At 40.8% G+C, this 27,105-nt stretch overlaps 1 protein-coding gene across 1 annotated transcript; it reads right to left on the reverse strand.

Annotated features, from left to right (window-relative positions):
* Nucleotides 1-6,614: 6,614 nt before the first annotated feature.
* Nucleotides 6,615-10,246, reverse strand: LOC133912529 (monocopper oxidase-like protein SKU5). The gene is made up of 7 exons (XM_062355315.1): nt 9,841-10,246; nt 9,244-9,763; nt 8,789-9,155; nt 8,332-8,697; nt 8,180-8,258; nt 7,206-7,402; nt 6,615-7,089 (listed from the first exon to the last, which is right to left on the reverse strand). The coding sequence occupies exons 1-7, from the start codon at nt 9,976-9,978 to the stop codon at nt 6,981-6,983; spliced, it is 1,776 nt and encodes a 591-aa protein (XP_062211299.1). The 5' UTR covers nt 9,979-10,246; the 3' UTR covers nt 6,615-6,980.
* Between the last annotated feature and the right edge of the window lie 16,859 nt (nt 10,247-27,105).

The following is a 27,105-nucleotide window of genomic DNA, read 5'->3' on the forward strand; positions in this document are numbered from 1 at the left end:
CCACCATGCAGACCTCGCGTTGTGTCTCGAAGCTCCTGGACTCTATCTCGGTGTCCCATGCCTGGAGCACACCGGGTTCATCTGGGTGGTACCCCATGACAAATATCTCGCGACGTTCGAGGTCCTCGAAATGAGACTCAACGGTTTCCATGGATCCGGCTATGGGTAACCTAATCAAGCTTTTCAAACTTGATGAAACGACAAAAACGCATCCCCTACCTGGTGCGCCAAATGTTGAGGGTTAGTCCTTGACAAAGATTTTGGGGTATGCTGGACAGCAGGTGCGTGAACATCGTTTCAAGAATCGATGTGTGCGAGTACAATGGACTCAGGGATACATGGAGTTATATAGGTCCAGGCCTCCTGGAGGATAATAGCCCTATGTCCTATGTATTGTGTTATGGAGGATTTCAATTGGTTACAGAGGTAGTTCTAGCTGGCTGCTAGACTTGATCTGCCCTTCTCTACAAACGGGGTCCTCATCCCTTTATATAGTAGGGAGGAGTAAAACTTACATGTGGGTCCAAACAGAAGACCCTACTCATCCTAATATCTAACCCAAACCATTATTACGGAGGACCGTCCCTGACTACTTGCTTGATCTGCCTGCTGACAACGTCCTATCCATTGTGCGGCGCCACGTTGACTTGCAAAAGTACCACTCCGTAGCAGTTAATGCTACGAGACGGTACAATGCCCCTCTGCGCCGTCCATGACTTCGTCCACTGGAGTTGGCGCATGGGGAAGGAAAACACTTTAGTGGATGTTAATAAATGCGACTGGACAGGTTGTGTCAGATCCAGCCCTGCGACCAGTGAGGCCGATCACGGGTTTATGTGATGGCACAGGGAGACTAGTCGCGTATGTCTTCTATTGGTCGTGGGAACCATACCTTGGTTGTGTGACCAACCAGTTTTAGGAAATATACGTCTAACCATTATATCTCTTGCGAGGCCCATTTGTCAGGGTACCTCTTTACTCAATACACTTACAAGTCTAATATTATATTTGCATTAAACTTACTAGCTAGACACAAGCTGGTCAAACTAAACGTCATTGGGTAGGAGTCAAGAATATCTTTTGGTATCTTCAAGGCACCAAAGATCTTGGTTTATTCTTTCAATTTCAAAGAAACCAAGATTCAAATATGATTGTATACGCTGATGCTGGCTACTTATCATATCCTCAAAATGCCATATCACATACCAGCTTCGTGTTCCTACATAGTGGGATAGCTATATCATGGAAGTCTTTCAAACAGACTCTAGTGGCTACATCCACCAATCATTATGAAATTATCGCATTATATGAGGCATCACGCGAATGCATGTGGCTTCGCAGAATGATAAACCACATACAACAGTCATGTGGTATTAGTTCTATTGAATCATCTACCATTATCTACGAAGATAATGTTGCTTATATTGCTCAGATGCAAATATGTTATATAAAGAGCAATATCACTAAGCATATTGCCTATAAATTATTTTATCCCCATGAGTTACAACAAAGTGGGGAAATAAACATCTTACGAATTAAATCTTGTGATAACCCTATAGATTTATTCACAAAGTCCTTATCAACTTCATCATTCCAAATATATGTTTATGGAATTGGTATGCGACGACTTCGATATTTGCAAGGATTAGGAATAGTCTCCTCCTGAATTTAACATGTTCATACATCATATTGTACTCTTTTTCCTCTATGAGTTTTATTTACAAAATTTCTTATAAAAGATTTTTAATGAGATAATATTTACACAAGATCATATGTCATCTCTCTTATTTCCCCTTAAGGGGTTTTTTAAGGAGGTATCAAATATATATCTATTGTTCTCTAAACTCGCTTATAAGTTTTTTCTTTTAAAAGGTTTTCTCTTATGAGTTTACAATGAAACGATAATCAATACATGTTGTACATTTTTACCTTACTTTCTCATTGGGTTTTAAAGGAGTTTTAACATTATATCGCTATTAATCTCCTTGTATTTTTCCTACAGGATTTTTTGGAGGAGTTTTTTAGATAATATGTATACACATGGACCGGCATTGATCAAGGGAGAATGTTAGAGATCAAATAATCTGTGCTGGCAACTACCAAACAGTTGCCCTGCCCATTGAACATGGAACATGCATCTATCCGGGAGGGGTGTCTCCCTAACGGGCACCTTCTCACTTCTATATATATACTCATGAAAGATCAATAAAGAAAAGAGTTTCAATCATTATTTATTTACTATTACATTGCAATCCTATCTAATTTCAACAGTATCGAGAGGTAATCAGTAGTGGCGGGCAAGGTTTTCAACTTATATGTACATATCCATCGCGTTTGTGTTATTGCCGCAGCCGCTACCGCGCCTCGCCTCACTCGTGCTCGCGCCCGCACCGCCACCCTCCATCTCATGGTCAACGGGTTGAGTGCAGTGCAAGTCAGGCCGTTAGGTCATGAGCCATCACGCACACGATCATCACTCGCCTAAGGGCGCATGGGCCACTATGTGTGGCCACATGCGCGGTGGATCATGAACTATAGTCACCAAGTACACCGGTAGAATATGACATATAGAAAAATATATAAAAAAAAATTTAGATGTACACACATCCTTGAGTAGACCTGCCCCTGGTAATCACATGACCATCGATTCCCCGTCTCGGTTGGAGGCTTTACCAACCCAACTATCACACTGTTCGCACCATTTGCAATTAGATTAGAACATACCAGCTCTCTGTTTAGAAGTAGCTTGTTTTTTTTTTTCTAGTGAGTCGTTAGTCAGCAGCTGATTCTCTCTCTTAAAAAAATAAAAATCAGATGATTGTCTGGGACATCTGGCTGCTTGGGACGGCTTCAGCTTCCTTTTACGATCGATCCAAGTTGACCTCCAACTGGATCCACTCTTACCCTCATTTAGAATGCAGGAATTTCACAGAAATTTCGAAGTGTAATTCACGTAAGAATCCTATAGAATTCTCGTGTCCCGAATAAGGTCTTAGCATTCCCATTCATGACGATAATTGGGTGAGCAGAACAGATGAGTACTCTGGCAATTCGTGATGGCAATTGGTGGCTCGATCTGCGTATGAACGAGCACGTAGAAAAGAAGATAGCGGGGTAAGTCGCAATAGCATTCAAAGTTCAAACTCAAAAGTCACGACAAAGAACAAAGAAAGGAATGCTGGATGATTTCTTAGTCGCTAACTACACGATTTATTATCTGAAGATGACTACAGATGATAGACTGACTAACGGCTCGCGTCACTTAGCTTAGCAATCTTCTGTTGTCTATTACCTAGTCCCGTCATAAGTAACTTATAGGCATCAAGACACAGCTTAACCATTAATTTTTGTCGTGGCATATTTATAATACCTAATACTTCTGGATAAAAGTTTAAAAAATTTAGCTACATGCATCCTAAAATGCCATTTTTTTTTGTTGAAAGAGTAATTAAGGAAGGAAAGTAAGGACATCAGCTCCTAGAGTTTAATGTCTGGTCTTACTTTGGACTTCAACGGATTGGCCACCAAGTCAAATTTCATGCTGTCAAATAATTGAATTTGAATCGGTATAGACTATAAACAAACCTCTATCACGGCTAAAAATCCAAAAGTAGATAACATACACGAACGTTTTTGCCAAAAGAAACAAACATGTCATCATATATTACAATTCTAGCATGCGTATTCGGCACCTTATTTATCAAAAACCATTTTTGGTACACGAGGTATTGAATATGAGCCGATCCCACCATATTCGGCACATGAGATGCCAAATGTAACATTGTGGACCATATTTGGCACCTCATGTGCCGAAAATCAAGTGTATTCAATACATGAGGTACCAAATATGGTCCATAGTGCTATATTCAGCATCTCGTATGCCGAATATGATCGGGATTGCCGTGCGATCGTGCTTGTGTGGATAACTGCTCTTGTAACACGGGTGCTTGTGTGGTAACTGCTCTTACAACGCGTGTGCTTATGTGGTAACTGCTCTTACAACACGTGTGCTTATATGGTAACTGCTCTTACAAATTTTTACAACATGCGTACTTGTGTGGTAACTGCTCTTACAACGCGTATGATTATGTGATAATTGCTCATAATAGGTTCTTATAACGTATGTACTTATATGGTAATTGCTCTTACAATACGTGTGCTTGTCTTATCTAAAGACTGAGTCAAAACTTAGGTATGAACATATGTCATAGTTTGATCCTAAGTACTTTAATGTTAGCAATTGCCAACTTTCGATAAAATTAGAAATTATTTACTAATTTAAATATACATTTCAAAATTCCTAATTCATCATGTAGTCTCAAAGGCTGTGAGCAACCTTAACATTTAGCCATATTTGAACGTGCACAATTTAAAATATAGTAGTGACAATATTCATCATTGTATCATTGATCTCAGGATGCATCATGCATAGCTGTTGATTATCTAGATCATCTCAAGATGGCGATGGAAAGTGGCAACGTAAATAAGCCAAAGAATATCAGTTGTGTCAGTCCATGCTATTAGTGTAAGATGGTTATCGTCTTCGAGGTGGTGATTAGAAGTTATAATGATGGGTAGAAGCATATCCACTATCATCTTCAGGGTCATCAATGTTCTCCAGAGATAGAGGCCTCGAAGAGAGGGGTCGTTGTGGCATGAAATCTTTGTCCTCATCGTCCTCTTGAACTATAACGGTAGAAACACATCTTATTTCCTTGTTGGTTGTATGCCATGTCGATATGGTGCGTAAACATCCTCTTACAGTATTCCTTGAACCTTCTCCTGTATTGTTGCTGGAACGTTGAGGCATTGGTAGCATAAAATCATCATCCTCATCGACCTCGTCATTTCTGGTTGAATAGTAGAGGACACCCTTTTACCCCTAAGTTCACTAATCTTCGTCGTCTTCTACGCGAACCAAGCATCACACCCCCACCGAAGAGCATATACATCACCAAAAAATTTAGAATTTCTTTGTTGATTAACTCAGCGTCTTCCGGGAATGACTAACGCAAAAGAGGTTCATTTGAATCAATGAAAAGAAAATAAGCATAGTGACCAAATAGAAAATGACGAATCTGGATGCGGAATGCATACTGGTTGGGCAACATCCATCCAACAGCCTAGCACTATGAAAGTACTGGATCATCGACCCCGGGTCATCGTTGTTAGCAGTTTCTTCATCCTCGCTACCACCGGCTTCATCATCTATGCATCATGTATCTACCTCAAAAGGGTCCACTCCAACTCCCTTTGTATCGGAACTACCCTCCGCGACATGCCCTCCCTCGTCTTTATGCATCACATGCTGGTCTAATCCTTCCACACTAGTCACTGCATCACCTTACACCAGTCATGACACTATGTTTACGTACACCACTATTTCAAAGTTCTCTTCTAATGCCTTGTATGACTACAAAGCTAATATGTTGTTCCTTCTCATCTTGAACAACGTATAGACAATGATCGAGATATTTGGAACAAGCTATGGTCACCCACCCTCTATGACTATTATAGGATTATTGATTCACACGAAAAAAAACTCATAACATATAATTTCATACCATCTAGATCAATAAGTAGCTCAATCGCACTCTCTATATACTGACAGTTTTGAATTGATACGAGCCTCCTGTGCAAAATAATGGTTCGTTCTCATAATAAATATGGATAATTTATAGCGTATTTACTAAACAAACGTACATATAATAAAATAACTACTTACATATATGTATGATACACAACTATTTACTCTAATTCCTATACTTACTCTAAGTATTAATTACATAGATAATCTAAGTACTCTAATTTATCAACTTAATATAATTTATCAAATTTTATTGAAAGGATTAAACAATCTACTTACTATAATTACTATTACTAATCTAATTATTAATTAGATACATAACCTACGTACTCTAATTTATCAACTTGATATAATTGATCAAATATAATTAAATAGATTAAATAATCTACTTACTCTAATTACTGTTACTAATCTAAGTATTAATTACCTACATAATCTAAGTACTTACTATAACTGATCTCGCACTGCTGCTCCTCCTCTCCTGAGCTCTTTGCCTAAGCTTTGATGCTTACCTCTGCTGCTTCTTGCCTCTGCTCCTGGCCTGAAGCTCTGTTGCTCGTCTCTGCTCCTCCTTGTCTCTGTTGCTCCTCCTCACTCTCACTTTATAGCGGGTAACACGCGACGCAATTAGCATAAAATCCAGCACCACCTAAACCGACCGCGCTGAAAGCACCAATAACATCAAAGTGACCCACCAACGTGACGTGACGCGATAACGAGACGACACAGTACGACCGTAAGGTAATCCCGACCATATTCGACACACCAGGTGCCGAATATGACATTATAGACCATTTTCGTCACCTCGTGTGTCGAAAATGATGGAGACATGCCGAAAATGGTGGAACCAACCTATAGTTGGCACCTTATGTACCGAAAAACGGTTTTTGATAAATAAAATACCAAATATGTATGCCAGAATTCTAAATACGATGACATATTATCTATTTTTATAAATATGATCATGCATGTTATCTACTTTTGAATTTTTACCCTATCACGGCAGACAGATTGAGGACGACATCACTACTGCTTCAACCCAATTTGCACTTCATTTGTATGCCTGGCGAGCTGTTCATGCATGCCTTGTCGGATCTGATAAAGCTCAGCTACGACACCCAATAAGCGAAACAAATTAATCAGTCAAATTACATACAGGACAACCTACCCACACGCCAACAGCAAGTGCATCATTTACCTGCACTTCTCGAGAGAGAGAAAAATCTTACCCACGTCTGCGTATCTGCCACTTTGGGATTTGCATTCAGATCACTCGAGCTAACCAAATCAAGCATCAAATTCTCAACAGCAACCAAAAACATCATCCAGACCGGCTTTCATCTCCAAACCTTACGCTGTTCCATATGTCCAGTAGACAAACTTAAGGTGGGGATCATTGGAACCAAATGATGAAGCATGCCAACAAAAGCAGAGGAGAAATCGTTTTCCTCAACGAGGCAACCGGTGAAGCTTCGGAATACTGGAATCTATGTGATTGCTCTCTGCAGAGAAAAATCAACACAGAGTGATAAGTAAGAACTAAGAAAAAGTATACATCTGTACAACTTGATCTTGTGCTGCAAAATTTACAACATGTACAAAGTCACAGGAAGCTCACTTTTGTAGGCTTGATAGTGCACCACAGAAGATTGCATTATCAGGAACGGAAGTCGTGTTGCTGCTGTCCTCTGGGTTAACAACACTGATGTACACTTCTTGCCCCAGGTACCAGCTATCAAGATTCTGCACACGCAGATTCCATATGCCTGCATTGTCCAGAAACACAAGAACAGCCGTCCAAGCTCCAGGGAATACCTGCAATCATGTTGATAAATTCCTGATGAAAGGCATGTCAAGTAGTCAAATTAAAGGCTGTACCACATTGTAATGATGGCTCAACAAGTGGATTGTACCAAAAAAAATTAGAAAGTATTTCTCGACTGCAGCCGTACTTTATATCCAAACGTAAGTTTAGATTTGTCCCAAAAGGAGAATTTAAGTCATGATAGAACAATCATGCAGCTGCCTGAAATCAATGTAATGATTTACTACGAGCATTTGCAGTCTACCAGTATCTGTGAACTTATGAGGTTTCCTATGGCATGGAAATTGCTAAAACAAAGGAATTGGTTAGCTATCATTTGGCCTTAACCTTATTTGAAATAGGAAAGCATGTACCACTGCATTTACTCTAACCACTACGGGATATATACTTTCTTCAGTCAGACGCACAAAAAAATTAATATTCTCACAGATTAGCTGCTATCTGACATTCCCATGAATCTCCGAACAAATATTGGAGCAACTACAAACAGTTGACCTGTGGTAAGTTGTTCAATATGCACCTAATACTTAAGCAGGTTTACTGATCACTAACGTTGATAAGAGCATTAGCACTATTTTTGGCCAAATTACTGAATTCAAAACTAGCATTAGCATATCCTCCATGATTTCCCTCAAGTTTCTCTACTTTGTACCAATCATACTGTAACAGTATTTCTCAGCTGTGGGCAGACCATACAGAACCAGATGAGGACATGTGGCAATTAAGCTAGACAACCATAAAGACATCGGGACATCCATTTTCAGCACCTGGATTGTGGAGCGTGCAACACCATCCCATTTGTTATATGTGCCGCGACTGTTCTCAGTCCACAATCCATAGTCCATCCTGACAACAAACAACCATAAGTAAACAGCATAAATCTAAATAACAAAGATGGACAGTGCGGCGTGAGATTTACCCAACAACAAAGAATGCATAGCCATCCAAGTGGTAGCTCTGTAGAGTTGTGGCGTTGTTTTGGAATATAATCTCGATGAAGCCTTTATAGGTGCCATTTATAATGGATGTGTCGACTTTTGGTAATCTATTCATCGGATGATTAGGAAAATCCAATTTGTACACTCCCGGGACATTAAATAATTGTGCAAGAAGCAAGGGAGTCGATGGAGCAATGTAAGAAATTCCATTCAGAGTCGAACTCAGTTTCCCATTTATGAACTCAGGTGGTCTACTCTGCAACAGATACACCTCTGTCACGGTAATGTCACCATAATGGAATGAACCCTGTGGATTGGGACGGGCACCACTAGCTGTAACATTCCATCTGTAACAGAACAACAATTGGAGTATGCATTGTGTGAACAATCCCATATGCAGAGTCAGGAATAGGAATGATGCAAAATCTGTCGGGGTACCTGATAGATCTTGCTTGATTTATGGAGAATGCCGTGTCATACTGATCATTTGGGGGATCTGGCAGAGGGCCAAAGGCTGGACCCTGGGAGTTGGAATAATGGAGAATGGCAACCCCAGTCAACTTATCCACCACGGTGGCATCAACAAAGCGAGCACTTGCGACCACGTAGTAGTCAGTGCTAGCATTCTGATCCATAGTGACCAAGAATGAGTAGGACTGGCCAACATGGATATCCATGTTGGTGTAGTTCTGCTGCGAGGTGTAGGAGCCTTCAGTCTCCACAAGAAGCAGGTTGTGGTTTTGGATCCTGAAATTTAAGCTTGTCGATACACCAACATTGTGTACCCGAAGCCTGTAAGTCTTCCCTGAAATGGCAAGACGGTACTACTGATTCCATCCTGTCTCCATGCAGGCTAGCAAATTAAAATTCAAATTTCAAATGCCAAAGCAAACCTGGCTCGACATTGATCCTCTCGTAGGTGATCCCTGGCGGAACAACGGTTTCATTGTAGCGGTATGGCCCCAATCCGTTGATGACGACGCCGTCGGGTGGCCCGAGAGGGGTGCCGCCGTCGAGTGCCCTCCTGAGCTCCTTGTGTCCCCGGTTATACCAGTCGCCGATGAAGAGTGTGATGTCACCGTCGGGGAACGGGAATGGGATCGGGATGACGTCGCGGTTGTTTATGGCGATGGCGCCGTACCCTCCCGCGGCGCGGTGCAGGGGCGTGGAGGGGAAGTAGAAGAAGCTGCCGACCTGGTCCTTGACCTGGAACTGGTAAGTCCAGTTCCATCCGGCGGGGATGGCGCAGTTGGTGCCGAGCACGCCGTCCTGCCACGCGCTCTTGCGCTGCTGCACGCCGTTCCAGGTGAGCAGCAGCGGCTCGTCCAGCGCGTTGCGGACGTTCACCACCACGTTCCAGTTGGTCGTCACGTTCAGCACCGGGCCCGGGAACTGCCCATTGATGCCAATCACCTGCAGCCATTACCGTTGCTTCAGTCAGTGTCGCTATCACTGTTGCGAGGGGAAGGGGGAGAGGAGGGAGCACGAACCTTCTGCTTGACGCCGAGGGGCTGGGCGGAGAAGTAGGAGACCTCCCAGTCGTAGTACGCGTAGGGGTCCCCCGCCCGCGCCGCCGCAACCAATAGGAGAAGCAAGGACAGCAGCAGCAGCGCCGGACGCGGCGGCATTGGCGACCGGCGCTCCGTCGATCTCGTCCTCGGATTTCGAATCGCAGTCAGCCGGAGCCAGGCCGATCGAATCGATTCGATTTGAAGCGGAACCCAATGCAAGCAAGGCCCAGCGAAGCCTCCGCACTAGTGAAGTGGAGGATCAGGGAGAGCGAGTGGCAAGCAGAGCCAGAGCAGAGGGAAGTGAAGGGAAGCGGAGCTGACAGGCGAAAGTGGAGAGGACAGAGGAGGGGAGGCGGCGGAAAAGAAGCCGACAGGTCGGCCTCCTTTGCCCGCACCCCGCCCCCGCTCCACACCACTCTGGAAAGAACGGCTTCTTACTTGGGCTCGGCCAAACTGATTAGGGGCCGGCCCACTTGTTGAAGCCCATTCAAGCGAAATTTTTATTTTTTATTTCGAAAATTAAAAAATATAAATCTAGACGTCTGTTTGGAAAATTTTAAAAAAAAACTATTGTCGCCCATTAAAAAATAAAAAAATCTATATGAGTTACGTAAAGACAAAAAGATACTAAACCTCAATTAAAAAATTATATCTTCTAGCAAGATATTCACCGAGCAAAGAAATCCTAAGGAAGCTATTCAGGAATAGCTCAAACGGTTTTTCCGTGGGGAAGGGCAACAGGTGACAGCAACGTCGCTTCCAATGAATGGCACCTTAGAAAATAAAGATGTCGTCGGACGGGTTAAAAAATTAGAAAAATAATACGTTTTATTGCGCTTAAAGTTCAAAACACTATCAAAATAGACATGAAATATTCTAAAATAAGATATGTTATAGAGGATTCTATAATCAATTGCTCCAACAAAATTCAACTCAAACAATTACTTTTATAATGAAAAAAAAAGATAAATTTTATTGTACACAAGCAAACGGTGTTCAATGAATTTTTTTTCTCAATGTACATATCATATTTTTATCTGAAATTTTTTTGAGAGCAAGATCATAGTGCTCTCTACAACGTATATTTTTTTCAGAATTTTTTTTACTATTTCGATAGTGTTTTAAATTTTGAGAGCAATAGAACATAATGGTTTTTTATTTATTTTTTTTACTTGTCACCCGTTGGAAGGGCAATTTCTTTATTTTTTAAAGGTGTCACCCTTATAATAGCAATAATAACATATTTTACAATTTATTCAAATGTACATCTAGTTTTGTAATTTTTTAATTTTCAAAATATATTTAAAAAAAACTGACGTCAGCATGTAATCGGACTCGGAAGGAAGTGACTCTCATATGGTTTCGGATGGATTTTCTATTTTCAGGTTAAATTTTATAGACGTGTTAATTTAATAACAATATATGTCTATGTATTTTAAATGTATTTTTATAGAAACCGTCTATGTACCTCTGTCCCCTCCCCCCCCCCCCCCCAAGCACCCATTTTACTCCCTGAAGGATCGAGAGAGTGGTCTAGGAGTGAATATACGTTGTTTCAAAAAAACAAATCAGAAATGCGGAAGCAGGTCAAATATTCCGATCTTGAATCAGATGTTCTGACTAAGACCGGAAGTTCTGGTTCAAATGACCGGAAGTTCTGGTTCAAATGACCGGAAGTTCTGGTTCAAATGATGGGAACTTTCGATTTACTGAAAATAAACCTAACTAGATCTATACGCAATGATGAGATATGCAACTACTCAATTTAAAGTAGGGCTAGCAATCACGAAGCATAAAGCAAGATAACAATCGAATTACTCGAAATAACATAAGAGGTTAGAAATAACCAATGGAGGGGAGACTCAACGAATTTGTTTCCCAAAGTTCAGATCCTTGAGGGGATCCTACGTCTCCGTTGAGGGACACAAAGTCAGGTCTCTTTCAACCATTTACCTCATGAGGTTGCATCAAGCACTCCTCGACTCCACTTGGTATTCCTTCCCTTTCGAAGACGAAATCTGGTCTTCACAAACTTCTAACAGCGCACCACAATCGACTGGGGCTCGTGAGTGACTCTTAGTCATCTAGAAGACCTCAATCTCCAAGAGTAATGAATGCACATGAAGCAAGGCTTGGAGATGGACTCAAGTGCTCAAAGATCGACTCAATTTTACTTTCACTCGATCTCTCACTCAAATCCCTTTCACAAGGTGAATCACAAAGCTAGGGACATGAGAGGTGCTCTTTGGGGCTCTGGAGATGTTTTTCTTGTGCAAGGAACCACCAGCCCGAAATGAGAGAGTGAGGGGGGTATAAATAGGGAATCCCCAAAAACTAGGCGTTATGCTCAAATTCGGCCCACATTGGAACTTCCGATATCCCTTATTGGAACTTCCGATGTGTACAAAATACCAGAATATCGGAACTTCCCATTCAACCAATCGAAACTTTCGATTCAATACGTAGCACTAACCGAGAAACCTAGGTTTGAGAAAATTGAACAGTCCGACCACATCAGAATTTCCGATTCAATAAATAAAAACCTGAGAGCCTCAGATTCCTAAAATTCAGACATTCAGACCAGATCGAAACTTCCAATCTACCAATCAGAACTCCGGATCTACCAATCGGAACTTCCAATTCGACCAGAGAAGAGAACCCGAGAGCTCTAAATTCCTAAAAATCAGACATTCCGACTCAATCGGAACTTTTGATCTACCAATCAGAACTTCTGATATGACAGAGTCTTTTTAGCTCGGTGTTAGTGTTGTAACTTGTGTATCTCACCTAGCTACGAGATATGAGCACTTTGAGCACTGAGTCATGACTAAGAAACATCGCGATACATCCCTCTTGATAGTATGGCGTTTTCCTAAACCCAATTATAAATAAAAGAGTACATCACAGAATATTCACGTGTCGTCTTCTTTCTTCATTTTTTAGGGTTGCCAATGTCATTACCTTTACATTATTGGGACTTTCACCTGTTCACATGCTCAATTGAATGCATTAGTCTCTTAATCACTTGTCGTCAATCATCAAAATCCACAGCGGGGACCTAGATGCACTTTCACTCCCTCGATAACATCTGGACATATCACAATCATAGAATATTATGAAATGTACATAGGCAATATAACACGGACATACCACAATCATAGATCACTAAAATAGAACTCATTATCAAATGTAAAAAATACAATTACATCACATAGAGTTCAAGAATGTACATCACATAGTTCAAACCCAGACAATACATAGCACATGCAGGACAATGGGACTCCCCTTTCTTATTTATGTAACACTGTACTTTACGACTAAGCATAAAACAGTTAAAAATTCAAATTTTTGATAGAGTTTCCTCTAAAAGTGAAATTTTTGGTAGAGTTTCCTCTAAAAGTGCGATATAAATAACAATACAATCGATAATCACAGGCAAGATATATAGGATATAAACGACATATAAAATTCTCATGATGCAACTAAAATATACATCTTACTATAGCATATACAAGTTTACTTCTTCAAACAAAACTTATTACAACACCGACAAGTATCAAAAACATTGTTTTAAAGACGAATTGGGTTATTAACATTGTGTCGAGGTAGTGCATGCAGCTACTAGTTCCATGCCCAAAATGCACATCAATAGCCTAAGCGTACCTGAAAAGGAGTTAATAGGGGTGAGATAAGCTCAGCAAGTAACAACTATAAATATAAACATATCTCACCTGGTGAAAGAGTATTTTAGAAACAACCATTTTTCGCACCACGAAAAGCCAAAACATATGAATTTTAAGAGAACAATCTTGATTCACTCGTCAACAGAACAACAACAACAACAATCTCCAATACGGTCTCCCATATATCATGGCACTAAACCTTCCAGGATTCTGTATTTTTCAAATATTATATAAATGTATGAATGATATGATGCAACTCCATTTGAGAGTTTTGCACTTGACGATGCCAACCTCTCATGCAACTCCATGTACCGGTATGAGTCACACACAATGGCAGTGACCAGCCTTTATCATCATATGAAGTGCATAAATGCAAATGTATGCATGTGAATTGACGTCAATTCTTATATTTTTCTTTTGATGACTTATGATAAAAATACACTATAACTGATTCATGATGCCAACGACATAATCCAAATCTAAAAGAATGGCATGGATTTAATTCATCAAATGCAACATCATCCATGATTTGAATGAATTAGAAAATGTCATATACTTCAATTTTATTTGCAAAAGAAGTAAGACATGAATATAAACACAGCACTAAATTTCACCCCCATGTTACTTGCCTCTTACTAAAGGCGATGAAGAAACCTTGCTTAGGTATGCTCGGAAGTACTACCACCTGCACAAGTATAATTTTAACACCAAAACATATCAATAACGTATATAGTACAAGAACGCTCTTCCTACGCCCAAAAACATTGCATATACGTCGTTAATTCAAAATATGCCGAATAGAAATACTCGTAAAGAATAAACCAATGTGACATCTCCACTTCAAGGTCCAAACTAGATTTCTCTTACTGATTAGTCCTTGTTTAATTTAAAAGAAAAGATGAATTACTTCAGATGTCACATCTTCATCTCAACAACAGCTATTGTAAATGAATTCGATTATCAATCACATGTCTGACGAGAATTGATTTGATTCATTTCAACCACAAATGTCTAGGGATTACTTAGGAATCACCTTTGAAGGATTGATGATGAATCCGACGAAGTCAGAAAATTTCCAACCTTTCCCCTATTTCTTCCCTTTCTCCTTCTCTTCTGTTCTTCTTCTCACTTGCTTCCACTCAAGTCATCCTTCACGGCTGCACAACAGCAGCACCACCACCACCAACCATAGCAGCTTGTTCCTCTCCCTTCGTCTACATGCTCCCTAGGCAGTAGAGGCTCAGTAGGTTGGCGGGGAGTCGAGTCGGCTCGAGATTGAGGGCTTGCCACGGGTCACAAGGTGTCCGAAACTGAGATATGAGGGCAGAGATTGAGGGCTTGCCACGGGTCACAATGATCGGGTTGAGGGCCAATTCATCCACGGTCTTTATCCTCTCTTTTTTAATCAACGGTCTAGGTTTATTGGGCTTGCCACGGGTCACAAGGTGTCTGAAATTGACATTTATATAGCAAAATGGGTACGTCTCAACGAGATCTACACAACTGCGGTCTCCAATCATTTATATGAGCAATGGATTTAAAAGTTAATTATTTGGCCAACTCTCTCTTTTTGTCTCTTTTTCTTTGAATATTTGGTATTAAAATGTATTACTTGATCAGCTAAGAAAAGGGCAAGCCGTCATCGGATTTCACATAGTTTTTTAGTTGAAAGTTGAGTTGTTGGAAGTTTGAAATTCTGTCGGTAGAGAAAAAAATATAAGTAATGAGTATGTGTAAATCGAGATTGAAATAGCAACGATGACTTATCAACCTTTGAATCTTGATCCCTCATATCTGTGATGATTTTCATGTAGCGGGTAACGTAAAAGCCACATGTGTTGCTCGGTGGTTGCTGGTAGCACTGGAAAGCAAAGAAGGGATGATGTAGTTTGGTTGATCCTTTCATCTATGCATCAACCTTTCTGACCGACATATCTCTTGAAAACTCCACGTGCATGCAACAATAATATAAATTAAATTTCTTGAATTGAAAAGAATCTCAAATGAACTAAGTATAGTTAGAAATAACTCACATGTTGATAACTTTTTGCAATCTAGAATAGTCACGTATTTGCATCTTTATGGAATCAATATACCACACTTTATTGATTTTAGGAATTATGACCACTAAACCCAATGACAACCCAGGTTATAGGGAAAAATGAAGTAGCCTTGGTGCTGAAATGTGACAATTCATTTGCAAGGAAGTTAATGGTAAATTATTCATCTGATTCAATGCTTTTTAGGGTGAGAATAGCAGGAGGTCGATGTTTTGCCACTACACACAATCAACAGGGTGTCATAGTTTGAATCATTCTTATGGCACTCTTTGTGCCAATGAAGCAATTTGGTCTTTTTTTGTTGGCAAACAAACGCTTCAAATGAGGAATTACAAGAAGATACTATATCACATTTGCAAGAGGTCCTTTGTTCCTACGGCTATCACCCCCATCATTCTGGCACTTGTATCGAGGGGTTCCACAAACCTTACACTCATGCAAGTCTACATACTCTCCATGATAAATAATATAGTATTGCTTGCAAGCATGAATTCTTTCCACTTTCAATCTCAAAGGATAAATTATCTTCTTTGCCTCATACGTGGATGTGGACATCAGATTCCTGTTGGAAAGCAATACTACTAACAAACGTAATAATATTGTGAAACTCTTATCAAACCAGCAATTGCTTACCTTCAATTTCAAAAGGAGTACCACATACAACAACGTGTATTGCTCCTCACAACCCAGATATAATGGTTCCTTGGACTACCACATAAATTCTTAAAATCTAGCTAACTCTCTATCATTATATTCATCATTCCCCATGGCATTATAGACCATCTGCTCCAAATTATAAAGAATATCATCAACTCAGTCCATAAAGTCATCAACAATATCTTCAATGTCCCTGCTAGGAATAACTTGATGCACATCACACTCAGGAACACCTTCTTCATGCATATCATCATCAAGGTCATTCACATCTTCTTCTTCATACTTGATCCAACATGTATAGTTTTATGTGAATCCTTGCATAATCAAGTGTGCGTGTATATTATGTGCCTTTGAAAAAAATTCTCATTTTTGCAGTCAATCTATGGACAAGTCATAAATTTCTTATTCTTGTTTAGCATATCTGTCTCGGCAGCACGCATGAATCCAAATATGTCATTCAGAAACTCATCACAAACATGATTATCTAGGTACATTCCCAAAATATAACAGTTATTGAATACTCAATCTAGAGAATTATTTTAAATGCAAAATTTTGAAGCAATGATTCTGACCTATAAAAAGGCAACCAATTGAAGAATTATCAAATTTGCATAATTCTCTTTCTAAACTAAACAGATCTGTGAAAAACGAGGGCCAAGAAAAATCCTAATTACACAATCGCTAGATACATATATAAAAAATCTTGAACAGAAGCTCAAAAATTCAAATCATATTTCACACCAAACAACATATTATAATGTGCAATGTCCCAGAGAAAACAAAGTAGCCTTGTCTAACCTAATTAATTACCGTCGTAATATACCAATTTAGAGCTAAAGAATATAGATATTAACCTCTTGGGATTCCATCCGATGCTGCAGAGTAAGCTCCAAAGAAATCGCCCCACAGATAAAGCTCGAACCCACTATCTGAAGACTCACGCGCACTTATGTCTGAAAAACTCATGCCAAAGAGCACTATCTTAAGAACAATAATTAAGGGTCACATACTATTATTAGAATGAATCATCTATATATTATCATTCCTAAAGACAGTCTTTACGTACAAACGATTTGTCATTGTCATTTGTCTGTGTCTATCAGAGAGACACAAATGGATTTTAGAAGAAATCGTCGGTGTCAATATTACAGAAGGGTTTTCCTAAAAACCATTTGTGTCTATCAGAGACATAGAAGGATTTATAAAAATCTTGACATACCTAGATAGCGATCATATTATAGACACATGTGTCGTCTTAGCAAACGACTATGAGTATTTTATCAGTAACAGGTCCTCAGAAATCATCTATAATTCTGTGATAGTGAGGTTGTGGCCATTCTCCACCACCTAGCGTTGCGCCCGTAGGTGGCGCAGAAGGCGGCCGCGCAAGTCCATTGGAGGTGCTCCACCGAGGGGGAGCTTGGCCTCGGCTGCATTGAGTTTTGCCTACGTGTCGTGTTCTTGGACTCCTTCGAGGAGGAGTCCGAGCCGGAGTCAGAGGACAAGGGAACAGGGAGCGATCTGGAGTTCAATAAGGCATCCTGGGAGCGTGGCGGACCAGACGGCGGTCACTGGCCGTACGAGCACGACCAAGTCATCGTAGGCGACAACGGCGATGGCGCTGCTGGTGGAGTCCAGTTGTCAGCGCGCCCATACAACGGCGCCGTCGCATGGGAGGGAGGGTCGAGCGATGGAATGTTTTTTCTGTTAGGTTTCGAGGTGCGCTTTGACGGCCCTGACCTCGCCAACCAGCACGACCTGACGTAGCGGGATGTGCACCGGCTCGTGCGCCTCATGCTGAACTCGGGGACGTGGAGGGCGACGACACGTACCAGCGGGCGCTGTCTGGTGATGCACCCTTGTCTCGGGTCTCGCGCACCCAGCCATACTCCCAATCCCACTGGACCCACCCACCTGCTTGTGCCTTAGCCGCTGCTCCATTCGTTCGTCACCGTTCGTCGCTGTTCGTTCGTCCATCCGTCTGTTTGTTGTCGTCCATCGCCCCTACCTGTCCGTTCGTCACCATTTGTCGTCTGTCCATTCAGCCTCCGCTCGCCGAAGGAGACCACGACGACAGGGGGCGCATCAGGGATGGATAAAGTGACCTCGTCGGCCACGAGGAGTGCCAAGGCGGAGCCGAGGCTGTGCCTGACGACTAGATTGTTGAGCTCCTCGCCCCTGTACTCCTCCATGAGGCGCTGGACCTCGTCCATCACCTCAGTTGAGAGGCTCTTTGTCTTCTCCCCTTCTGTCTTGTACAGGATCAAGAACCTCAACGCCACCTTGGGCTTCCGCACCCCTGTCTGGGCCGTTGCTGCTCTCGCCGTCGAGGGGCACCAGCGAGGTGCAAAGGTTCTCGGCCCACCCGAGGCAGGTGGCCGTGCCGCGCAACACAATGGCGATGTCTCGGTGGCCCATGCAGGTGACCTCCCGCTCGGACTCGCATACGGCCTCCTTCTGCTGGGAGCTCGGCCTCCGTTCCCGCTGAGTGTTGCTCTGTTTGCTCGTGAAGAGGAAAGTGGAGTTGGGAGGCAACCAACCACACCAACGGATGCTTAGCCGTCCCTTCCCTGTGTATATATATGTAAACATTGTTCATCAATTATAATAATGATTCCACTCTCTAATTCTCTACTCAATCTATTGTCCCTCTACATTTTCTATCGTAATACGTTATCAGCACCTTTGTTCTCCACTGAGGAACAACAGCAGAAAAAGGCCAATTGGGCACACAGGAAGCACCAACAGAGAGGCACGAAGGCCTCTCCTAGATCACGGTAAGGATGGATTCATCATTTTCGACTACCAGAGATGTTCTTCACTGCTTGATGGCCATGGAGGCAGCAATCCTCCATCACATCTCGCCTCATGGCCGCACCCAAAGCAGTGGTCGTACACGTGCTCGTCGATGCACCCGTGCACATGGTTGTCGCCATTTTGGCCGCAACCGCGGACCTTCAAGGGCTCCACCTGCTCCCGCAGACACTCCTGCATCCGTCCTTGTCGTCGGACCACTGCCCATAATGGCAGTGCGCAGAGGCATTGTACCATACTTCAATGGCCCGATGACGATGGTGTCCTCCTCAGAGGAGGAGGATCTGGAGGAGCGCATATGGATGTACTCCCTTGAGTACACCATGCTTACCCCTCCACGGGACGACGCCACGCGCTCCACTCCAGTGCACGCCATCCAGCCTTCATCAACACCCACAGGTGCCTTCACTGAGACGGCGGGACCGGCTCCGGAGCCCTCCAATGCGACGATCGCCAGCTACAACTGGATCTTCCAGGTTTGCCACTGCAGGAGCCTTCCTGAAGCAATGGCGAACTGCAGTCTCGCTTCTCCTTCCTGAGACATCGACCTCAACATGTTGGTCGGGTCATCCTTCCTTGCACTGGCCTTCATTGACTCCATCTTTGTGGTCAAGGAGGCTCTCTCTGATGAGTCTTCAACCTCATCCTCCATGGACGTCGCGTTGTCGACCTTAGCCAGAGGCACGATGGCAACGCGACGCGGCTCCCTGACCTCGACTGTAGGGTCCACCATGGCTTCCCCTACTACCGTGGCCCGCCGCATCCTCCAACGATTTGCCATAGCGGTGGCCAATCATCGTCTGGGCCTCCGCCCAGGGTCGTGGGCCCCTACTGCCTCCGGCCTCCCCTCCGATAGTGCCTAAGTAAGCCCGGGTGCACGCGTGTTCTTGGAGAAGGGGTTTCATGGCTCCTTTCATGCGCGCGAAAGAGAGGGGAAGGGGGCAGCGCACCCCTTCACTGGCGTCGTCACCGGCACTAGCGCCTTGTCTTGTTGGATCCGGTGGTCCGACCTCCGACCTCGCCAGCTTGCTGGCTCCCCAATAGTGGCCAGACACATAACAAGGTGGCTTGGCCTCCACCTCAGTCGACTCAGCTCTGACCCATCATCGACGGCTTGGCTCCGACCAGTCAACAGAGGTGGCGACAGATTCAATGAGGGCGGCTGGCAGCTGGTTAGGGTTGCAACCCTAACCGTTGGTCTCTCTCTACTTTATATGCAGCATGGGGGGAGGAGCCCATCTGGGCCTTGGGCCAAAAGGCTTAACAGGTTAGAGCCCAAGTTTTCTCATCCCACAGACCGAGAACTCCAGTGGACTGGCAATTATTCAATAAACCCCTTCAGTTTCTGCATATTTATAGCTAAGTATGATATTTACTATTTACAATACTGTAAAATTATGTTATAGCCCCTATATTTAACTATAATTATGTTCAATATTGTTTTATATTGTAAATATATGTTTTAAATCCTGTTTTATCTAGAAATTTGTTATGTCCCATGTGTTTGCCCTTGTGCATTCCCTATGACATACTATTATGTTTACAACTTTGTTTTTGCAATTGAAATTCTATTTCTTGCAAAAATACTTATTAATGTAAATTAGTGATTACCTCTTCCACTTGATATAACATAATGTTCCAAAACTTCTGCATATTGGACATACACTAGGTAGTACTCTAATACCACTGTGGGATCTACACTATGTCAAATACATAGTGACTATCCTTAAAGTGTGTACCCAATATCAAATTTGGAACCATGGTCTACACATTTTCAGGTGATTACTTTAATTCATATCTCATATTGATCATACACAAGGTAGTACCTATGTACTACTACAGGATCTACACTATGTTTTTCACATAGTGACAATCCTCGACATGTGTACCCAATTTGAGTATAAATTAAAGAAGGTCTACACCAATTTTTGGTGATTACCTTCAAAGTATTAACACAATATTTGCATAACACAAGGTAGTGGAATTCAAGGCATCTACTATATAGTTACAGATTATGCCCCCACCACTGAAAGGTCTGCACCATTTCGGTGACTACCCTCAATGTGTTACCAACATAATTTGAGGTCTACACTATGTAATTCAAGTCTCAACTTAACTTTACAATTTTTGTATTATTACAACATTACCATGATTCTTTAATTTACCCTAAATGTAAATTCATTCAATCATTGGTCAATTTGTATGACAAAATGTCCAACATCGAGTTCGACAGACTCGAGTTAGATGGCAAAAACTATCTAACATGGGTCATGGATATAAAGATAAGTCTATCATCCCGCAGACTCATAACGGGGATTAATCCTGCTCAAGAGGGAGATCCGCCACTTCAGGATCAAATCAAGTATGGGGCTTTATACTACATAAGGCATCATCTTTATCTAGATTTAAAATCTGAATACTTGATAGATGAAAATCCACATGATCTATGGAACTTGCTCAAAGAGCAATATGAACAGTAAAAGACAGTCATACTGCCTAAAGCACAATTCGAGTGGTCCAACATTCGCCTCCAAGACTTTAAGTCTATTGGAGAATATAACCATGTTGTTCACAAGATCTGCTCTAGGTTGTTATTTTGTGACAAAGCTCCCTCAAATACGGAGAAAATTGAGAAAACTTTATCTACAATGCTTCCTGCCCATAGGGTATTGCAACAATAATACCTAGGAACTACCGGTACTATTCTGAATTAATTCACACTTTACTTCAGGTCGAAAAGCACGATAAACTTCTTTTGGAGAACCATCACCAGCGCCCTATAGGCACTGCCCCCTTACCTAAAGTTAACTATAATATCCAGAATACCAAGAAGTTCGATGGCAACAAACGCCACCTAAAGAACTTCAAAGGCAAGAAAAATGGCAACAAAAAGCAGAAATTCCATAGAAACAACAAGGGGAAGGAAATTTTCAAGAACAACAAATACAAATCTGATATTTGTCGTAAATGTGGCTGTTACAGCCACACAACTAAGAAATGCCGCACCCAAAACACTTGGTTGATCTCTACCTTAAGTTCGTCGAACAAAGCCGACCAACTCAAGGAGAAAAATATGAAACTTATTTCAATCTTCAATCTGACACCACTAGGATGCAAGTTATTCCCAAAGTGTTCATTCAGAACCGAACAACGATATCACTCTACAGCAGCAAGAGGACCTTGAGAGCACAGACAACATGCTCGTGGAATTTGCTTCTAATGACTTATTTAGAGACCTCAATTAAGCTCCCAATTAATTAGATATTGTTATATCTATGTCCTACATAGTGTTGTAATAGGTTGTTGTCATCTTATACTATATTGTATAATCTGATAATGTATCAGTATATTGATACTCAATAAAGTTATATGTATGCTATATATCTATGAAGAATTTCACTTTAAATTCTTTATTTCTATATATAGATGTCTACGGGGGATAATCTGATAGAAGAGGAAATGTGCTTAGTAGATAGTTGTACCACTAACTCTATACAAAGGGAGACTAAATATTTCTAAATTCTTAAAAAGAGTGAGGGAAATGTTTTGCCAATCGCAGGATGCGATGCTATGATTGTTGGCTCTGGCCGTGCCATAATCACTCTCCCTGTGGGTACTTAAATTACAATCGACGATGCACTATTGTATCCCGATTCAACACGTACCCTACTAAATTATAGAGATATCCGTCAAAATAGTTTCCATATCGAAACCCATGATGACAACAAAGAGGAATATCTTCTCATTACCAAAAATAACATATATGCGAAACAAATATTAGAGAAAATTCCCTCTTTATCTTCAAGATTGTACTATACATACATCAAACACATATCACATGTTGCATATAAGGTAATTTTTCAAAATATTGATACATTCCAAATATGGCATAATCACCTTGGTCATCTCGGTGTCAAGATGATGCAAAAAATTATCAGCAATTAAATTGGTCATGGCATGAATATTGCCAGATTCCCACAATCTTCGAATTTTGTGTGCACTGTATGTGCCATAGGGAAATCGATTTTAAGACCCTCTTATCTTAAAATCCGAACTAAACCACTCAGATTCCTTGAACATATTCAAGGCGATATATGTGGTCCTATCTAACCATTAACTGGATCATTTAGGTACTTTATGGCTTTCATTGACACAACTACACAATGGTCACATGTGTGCCTTTTGTCCACATGAAACCATACTTTTGCCAAAATAATTGCTCAAATTATTAAATTACGAGCACATTATCCAACATAGGATGCAATCCTTTCGAATGGACAATACGGCTGAATTCACCTCACGTGCCTTCAATGATTTTTGTTTGGCCCTAGGAATTCAAGTCTAGCACTCAATATCATGCGTCCATACTCAAAATGGTTTGGCCGAATCTGTCATCAAGAGAGTCAAGCTCATTGCAAAACCATTATTACATAATTGCAACCTACCAACTTCATGTTGGGGTCATGCAGTATTACACGCTGCTGACTTAATTCAATTGTGACCAACTGCATATCGCACAGCTTCCCCGCTGCGGTTAGTACGTGAAAATCCTCCTAGCATTTCCCATCTGTGAAAGTTTGGTTGCCTTGTATACGTATCAATATCACCACTGCAGCGTATATCAATGGGCTCACATAGGAAATTGGGGGTCTACGTGGGGTATAACTCTACGTCAATTATAACATACCCTTGAGCCCCTCACAGTAGACCTATACACAACCCGGTACGCTGACTACATATTTGATGAGTATTTCCCGGCATTAGGGGAGATTTCAAGTACTAGAAAGAATACCAGGAAATCAATTAGAATGCCATAGACATTTCCTCCTCAGATTCACGTACTCAGGAATATGAACTTCAAGTTCAGATAATCATAAATTTTTAACATATTACAAATAACCTGTCAGATGCATTTACTGACAATAAATGTGTCACTAAATCCTATATTCCTACTAGGAATATGTTGAAAAGGTGTGGACGTACCAAACAAAATCACTCAACTCCCAAATCAAAATAAGAAGGGGAGAAGTACGGTCACAAAAGATAAAGCTTATTGCAAGCTACCGCGGAAACAGAGAAATTCCTCCTCCAAAACAGTAAATGCAAATCAACATCAAGTTGAACAACGCCCAAAGCCTATGGATACTATACATCCAGTGAATGTTTAACATCCACATCCCAACTCAACTGTGCACACAAATACTGATGCTAGGACATTGGAACACCCAGACTCAATCATAATGGGAAATCACAATAAGTCAGAAAGGGTAGATAAAATTTCCATCAATTATACTGATTCTAGAGAATCCTTTGACAAAAAGACTACAATTGTCGACACATACTTCTCCTCAAAGATTGCAAATGACCTTCTCAAAGATCCAGATCCCAAGACCATGGCAGAATGCCGCAAGCGCTCGGAATGGACACAATAGAAGGATGCAATCCAGGTAGAATTGTGCTCGCTCTCCAAAATAGAGGTATTCATATAAGTAATACCTACTCCTCGTAACATTTTCCCTATGGGATACAAGTGGGTTTTTCGTCCACAAACGAAATGAAAACAACAAGGTGATGAGATATAGAACGAGGCTTGTATCATAAGGGTTCACGCAAAGACCCATCATTGATTTCAATGAGACTTATTCTCTAGTAATGAATAGAATCACGTTCCGATATCTAATTTCATTGGCAGTTCAAAATCATCTATCTATGTAGTTGATGGATGTAGTGACCGCATACCTATATGGGTCACTTGATTCGAACATATATATGAAAGTCTCCGAAGGATTAGACATTCCGAATTCAAACACAAACAGCAATATGTATTATGTAAAGCTTAAAAAGTCACTATATGGCTTAAAGCAGTCGGGAAAATATGGTACAACCGACTAAAAGAGTTCCTTTTACAAAAAGGGTACTCCAACAATGATAATTTCCCATGTGTCTTCATAAAGAAGTCCTCAACAGGATTTTGTATTATCTTTTTCTACGTTGATGATCTGAATATTGTCGGAAAAATGGAAGATATAAAGGAAGCACGCAATCATCTAAAGACAGAATTTGAAATGAAGGATTTGTGTAAAACTAAATTTTGCTTGGTATACAACTCAAGCGTCTTCCTTCAGGAATTCTAGTACACCAAGCCGCATATACCTAGAAAGTATTGGAGAAATTCAATATGAACAAATCATATCCATCCAAGACTCCCATGGTTATTCGATCTCTTGATATGGAGAAATATCCATTTAGATCATGGGAGGAAGGAGAAGAGATACTGGGACCCGAGGTTCCTTATCTCAATGTCATTGTAATGCTTATGTATCTTGCAAATTGCACCAGACCTAATATCGCATTTGCAGTGAACTTACTAGCTAGGCATAGCGCTGCTCCAACTAAACGTCATTGGGCGGGAGTCAAGAATATCTTTTGATATCTCTAAAGAACCATAGTCTCGGTCCTTTCTTTCGAAGAAAACAAGATATGAATATGATTGGATACACTGACGCTGGATATTTATCAGATCCCCACAATATCAGATCACAGATAGACTTCATGTTCTTACACGGTAGAACAGCCATAGGGACCGATTCACTCTACATAGATTGACTGAACGAGATAGTTACCTTTCAGAAAATTCGAACGAAAGATATAGGTCTATCTATGCTTCATTCTTCTAAAGGTGGGAGAAAGTGGGCAAGACTACTTCCACGACTACATTTTCGCTTAAGGGGGAAAGGACAAAGATAGAGGGAAAGAGACTAAGGGAAAGGCGGTAATGATTCCTCTGGCATTACGACCTTTACCACAACGGTGCCGTCCATGGATCAATTTATTTCTTTTCATGGAAGTCTTCAAAACAAACTCTAGTGGCTACATCCACAAATCATTCTGAAACAATTGAATTATATGAAGCATCACGTGAATGCGTATGACTTCGCAGAATGATAAACCACATACAACTATCATGTGGTATTAGTTTCATTGAATCACCAATAATTATCTATAAAGATAATTCTGCATGCATTGCTCAAATGTAAACAGATTATATAAAAAACAATATAACCAAATATATTGCTTCTAAAATATTCTATCCTCATGAATTACAAAATAATGGGGAAATAGAAATCTTGCAAATTAAATCATGTGATAATCTCGCTGATTTATTCACTAAGTCCTTACCAACTTCTACGTTCCAAAAATATGTTCATAAAATTGGTATGCGATGACTACGAGATTTGCAAGATTCAGTGGGAGTTGATCCCTGAATAATAACATGTTTATATTATATTACACTCTTTTTCTTTATGAGTTTTTCCTATAAGATTTCTCATATAAGGTTTTCAATAAGACAATATCTACTTTATTCCTCCTATCTTTTTAAGTGGTTTTCAGAGGTTTTAATACGATCCAAATATCATAATTATTGCTCTAAGCTCACCAATGAGTTTTTCCCTTTTAGGTTTCTCATATGAGCTTACAATGAGGCAATATTTTATATATGTCATATCATTTTCTCCTTATATTTTCTCATTGAATTTTGAAAGAGTTTTAATAGTATATCAACATATCAAACATATTTTTTCTCCTCATATTTTTCCTACAGAGTTTTTAGAGAAGTTCTAATAAGATATTTACAACTATAATAATTGATCAAAGGGAGTGTTATGAACCAACATCCAGGATGCAACACATGTGATCAATTAATAATCTAACAGCCATTAGCAGTTATTGAATAGAAGGACACCCGTTGGGAAGCAACCAACCACACCAACAGATGTTTAGCCATCCCTTCCCTATGTATATATATGTAAGCACTGTTCATGAATTATAATAATGACTTCACTCTCTGATTCTCTACTCGATCTATTGTCTCTCCACATTTTCTATCGTAATACCTCCAACTCGGATGCGCACCGGATGGTAGTGCGCGGGCCACGGAAGAAGCAGCCACATCTTTAATTCTTGTTCATCTGAAAAAACTTTAATTCTTGTTTCTTTTTGTTTTCATAGATGTAGGTTACGTTGTTTAA

Source organism: Phragmites australis, chromosome 3 (assembly GCF_958298935.1).
Source record: "Phragmites australis chromosome 3, lpPhrAust1.1, whole genome shotgun sequence".
NCBI classification, from domain to species: domain Eukaryota; kingdom Viridiplantae; phylum Streptophyta; class Magnoliopsida; order Poales; family Poaceae; genus Phragmites; species Phragmites australis.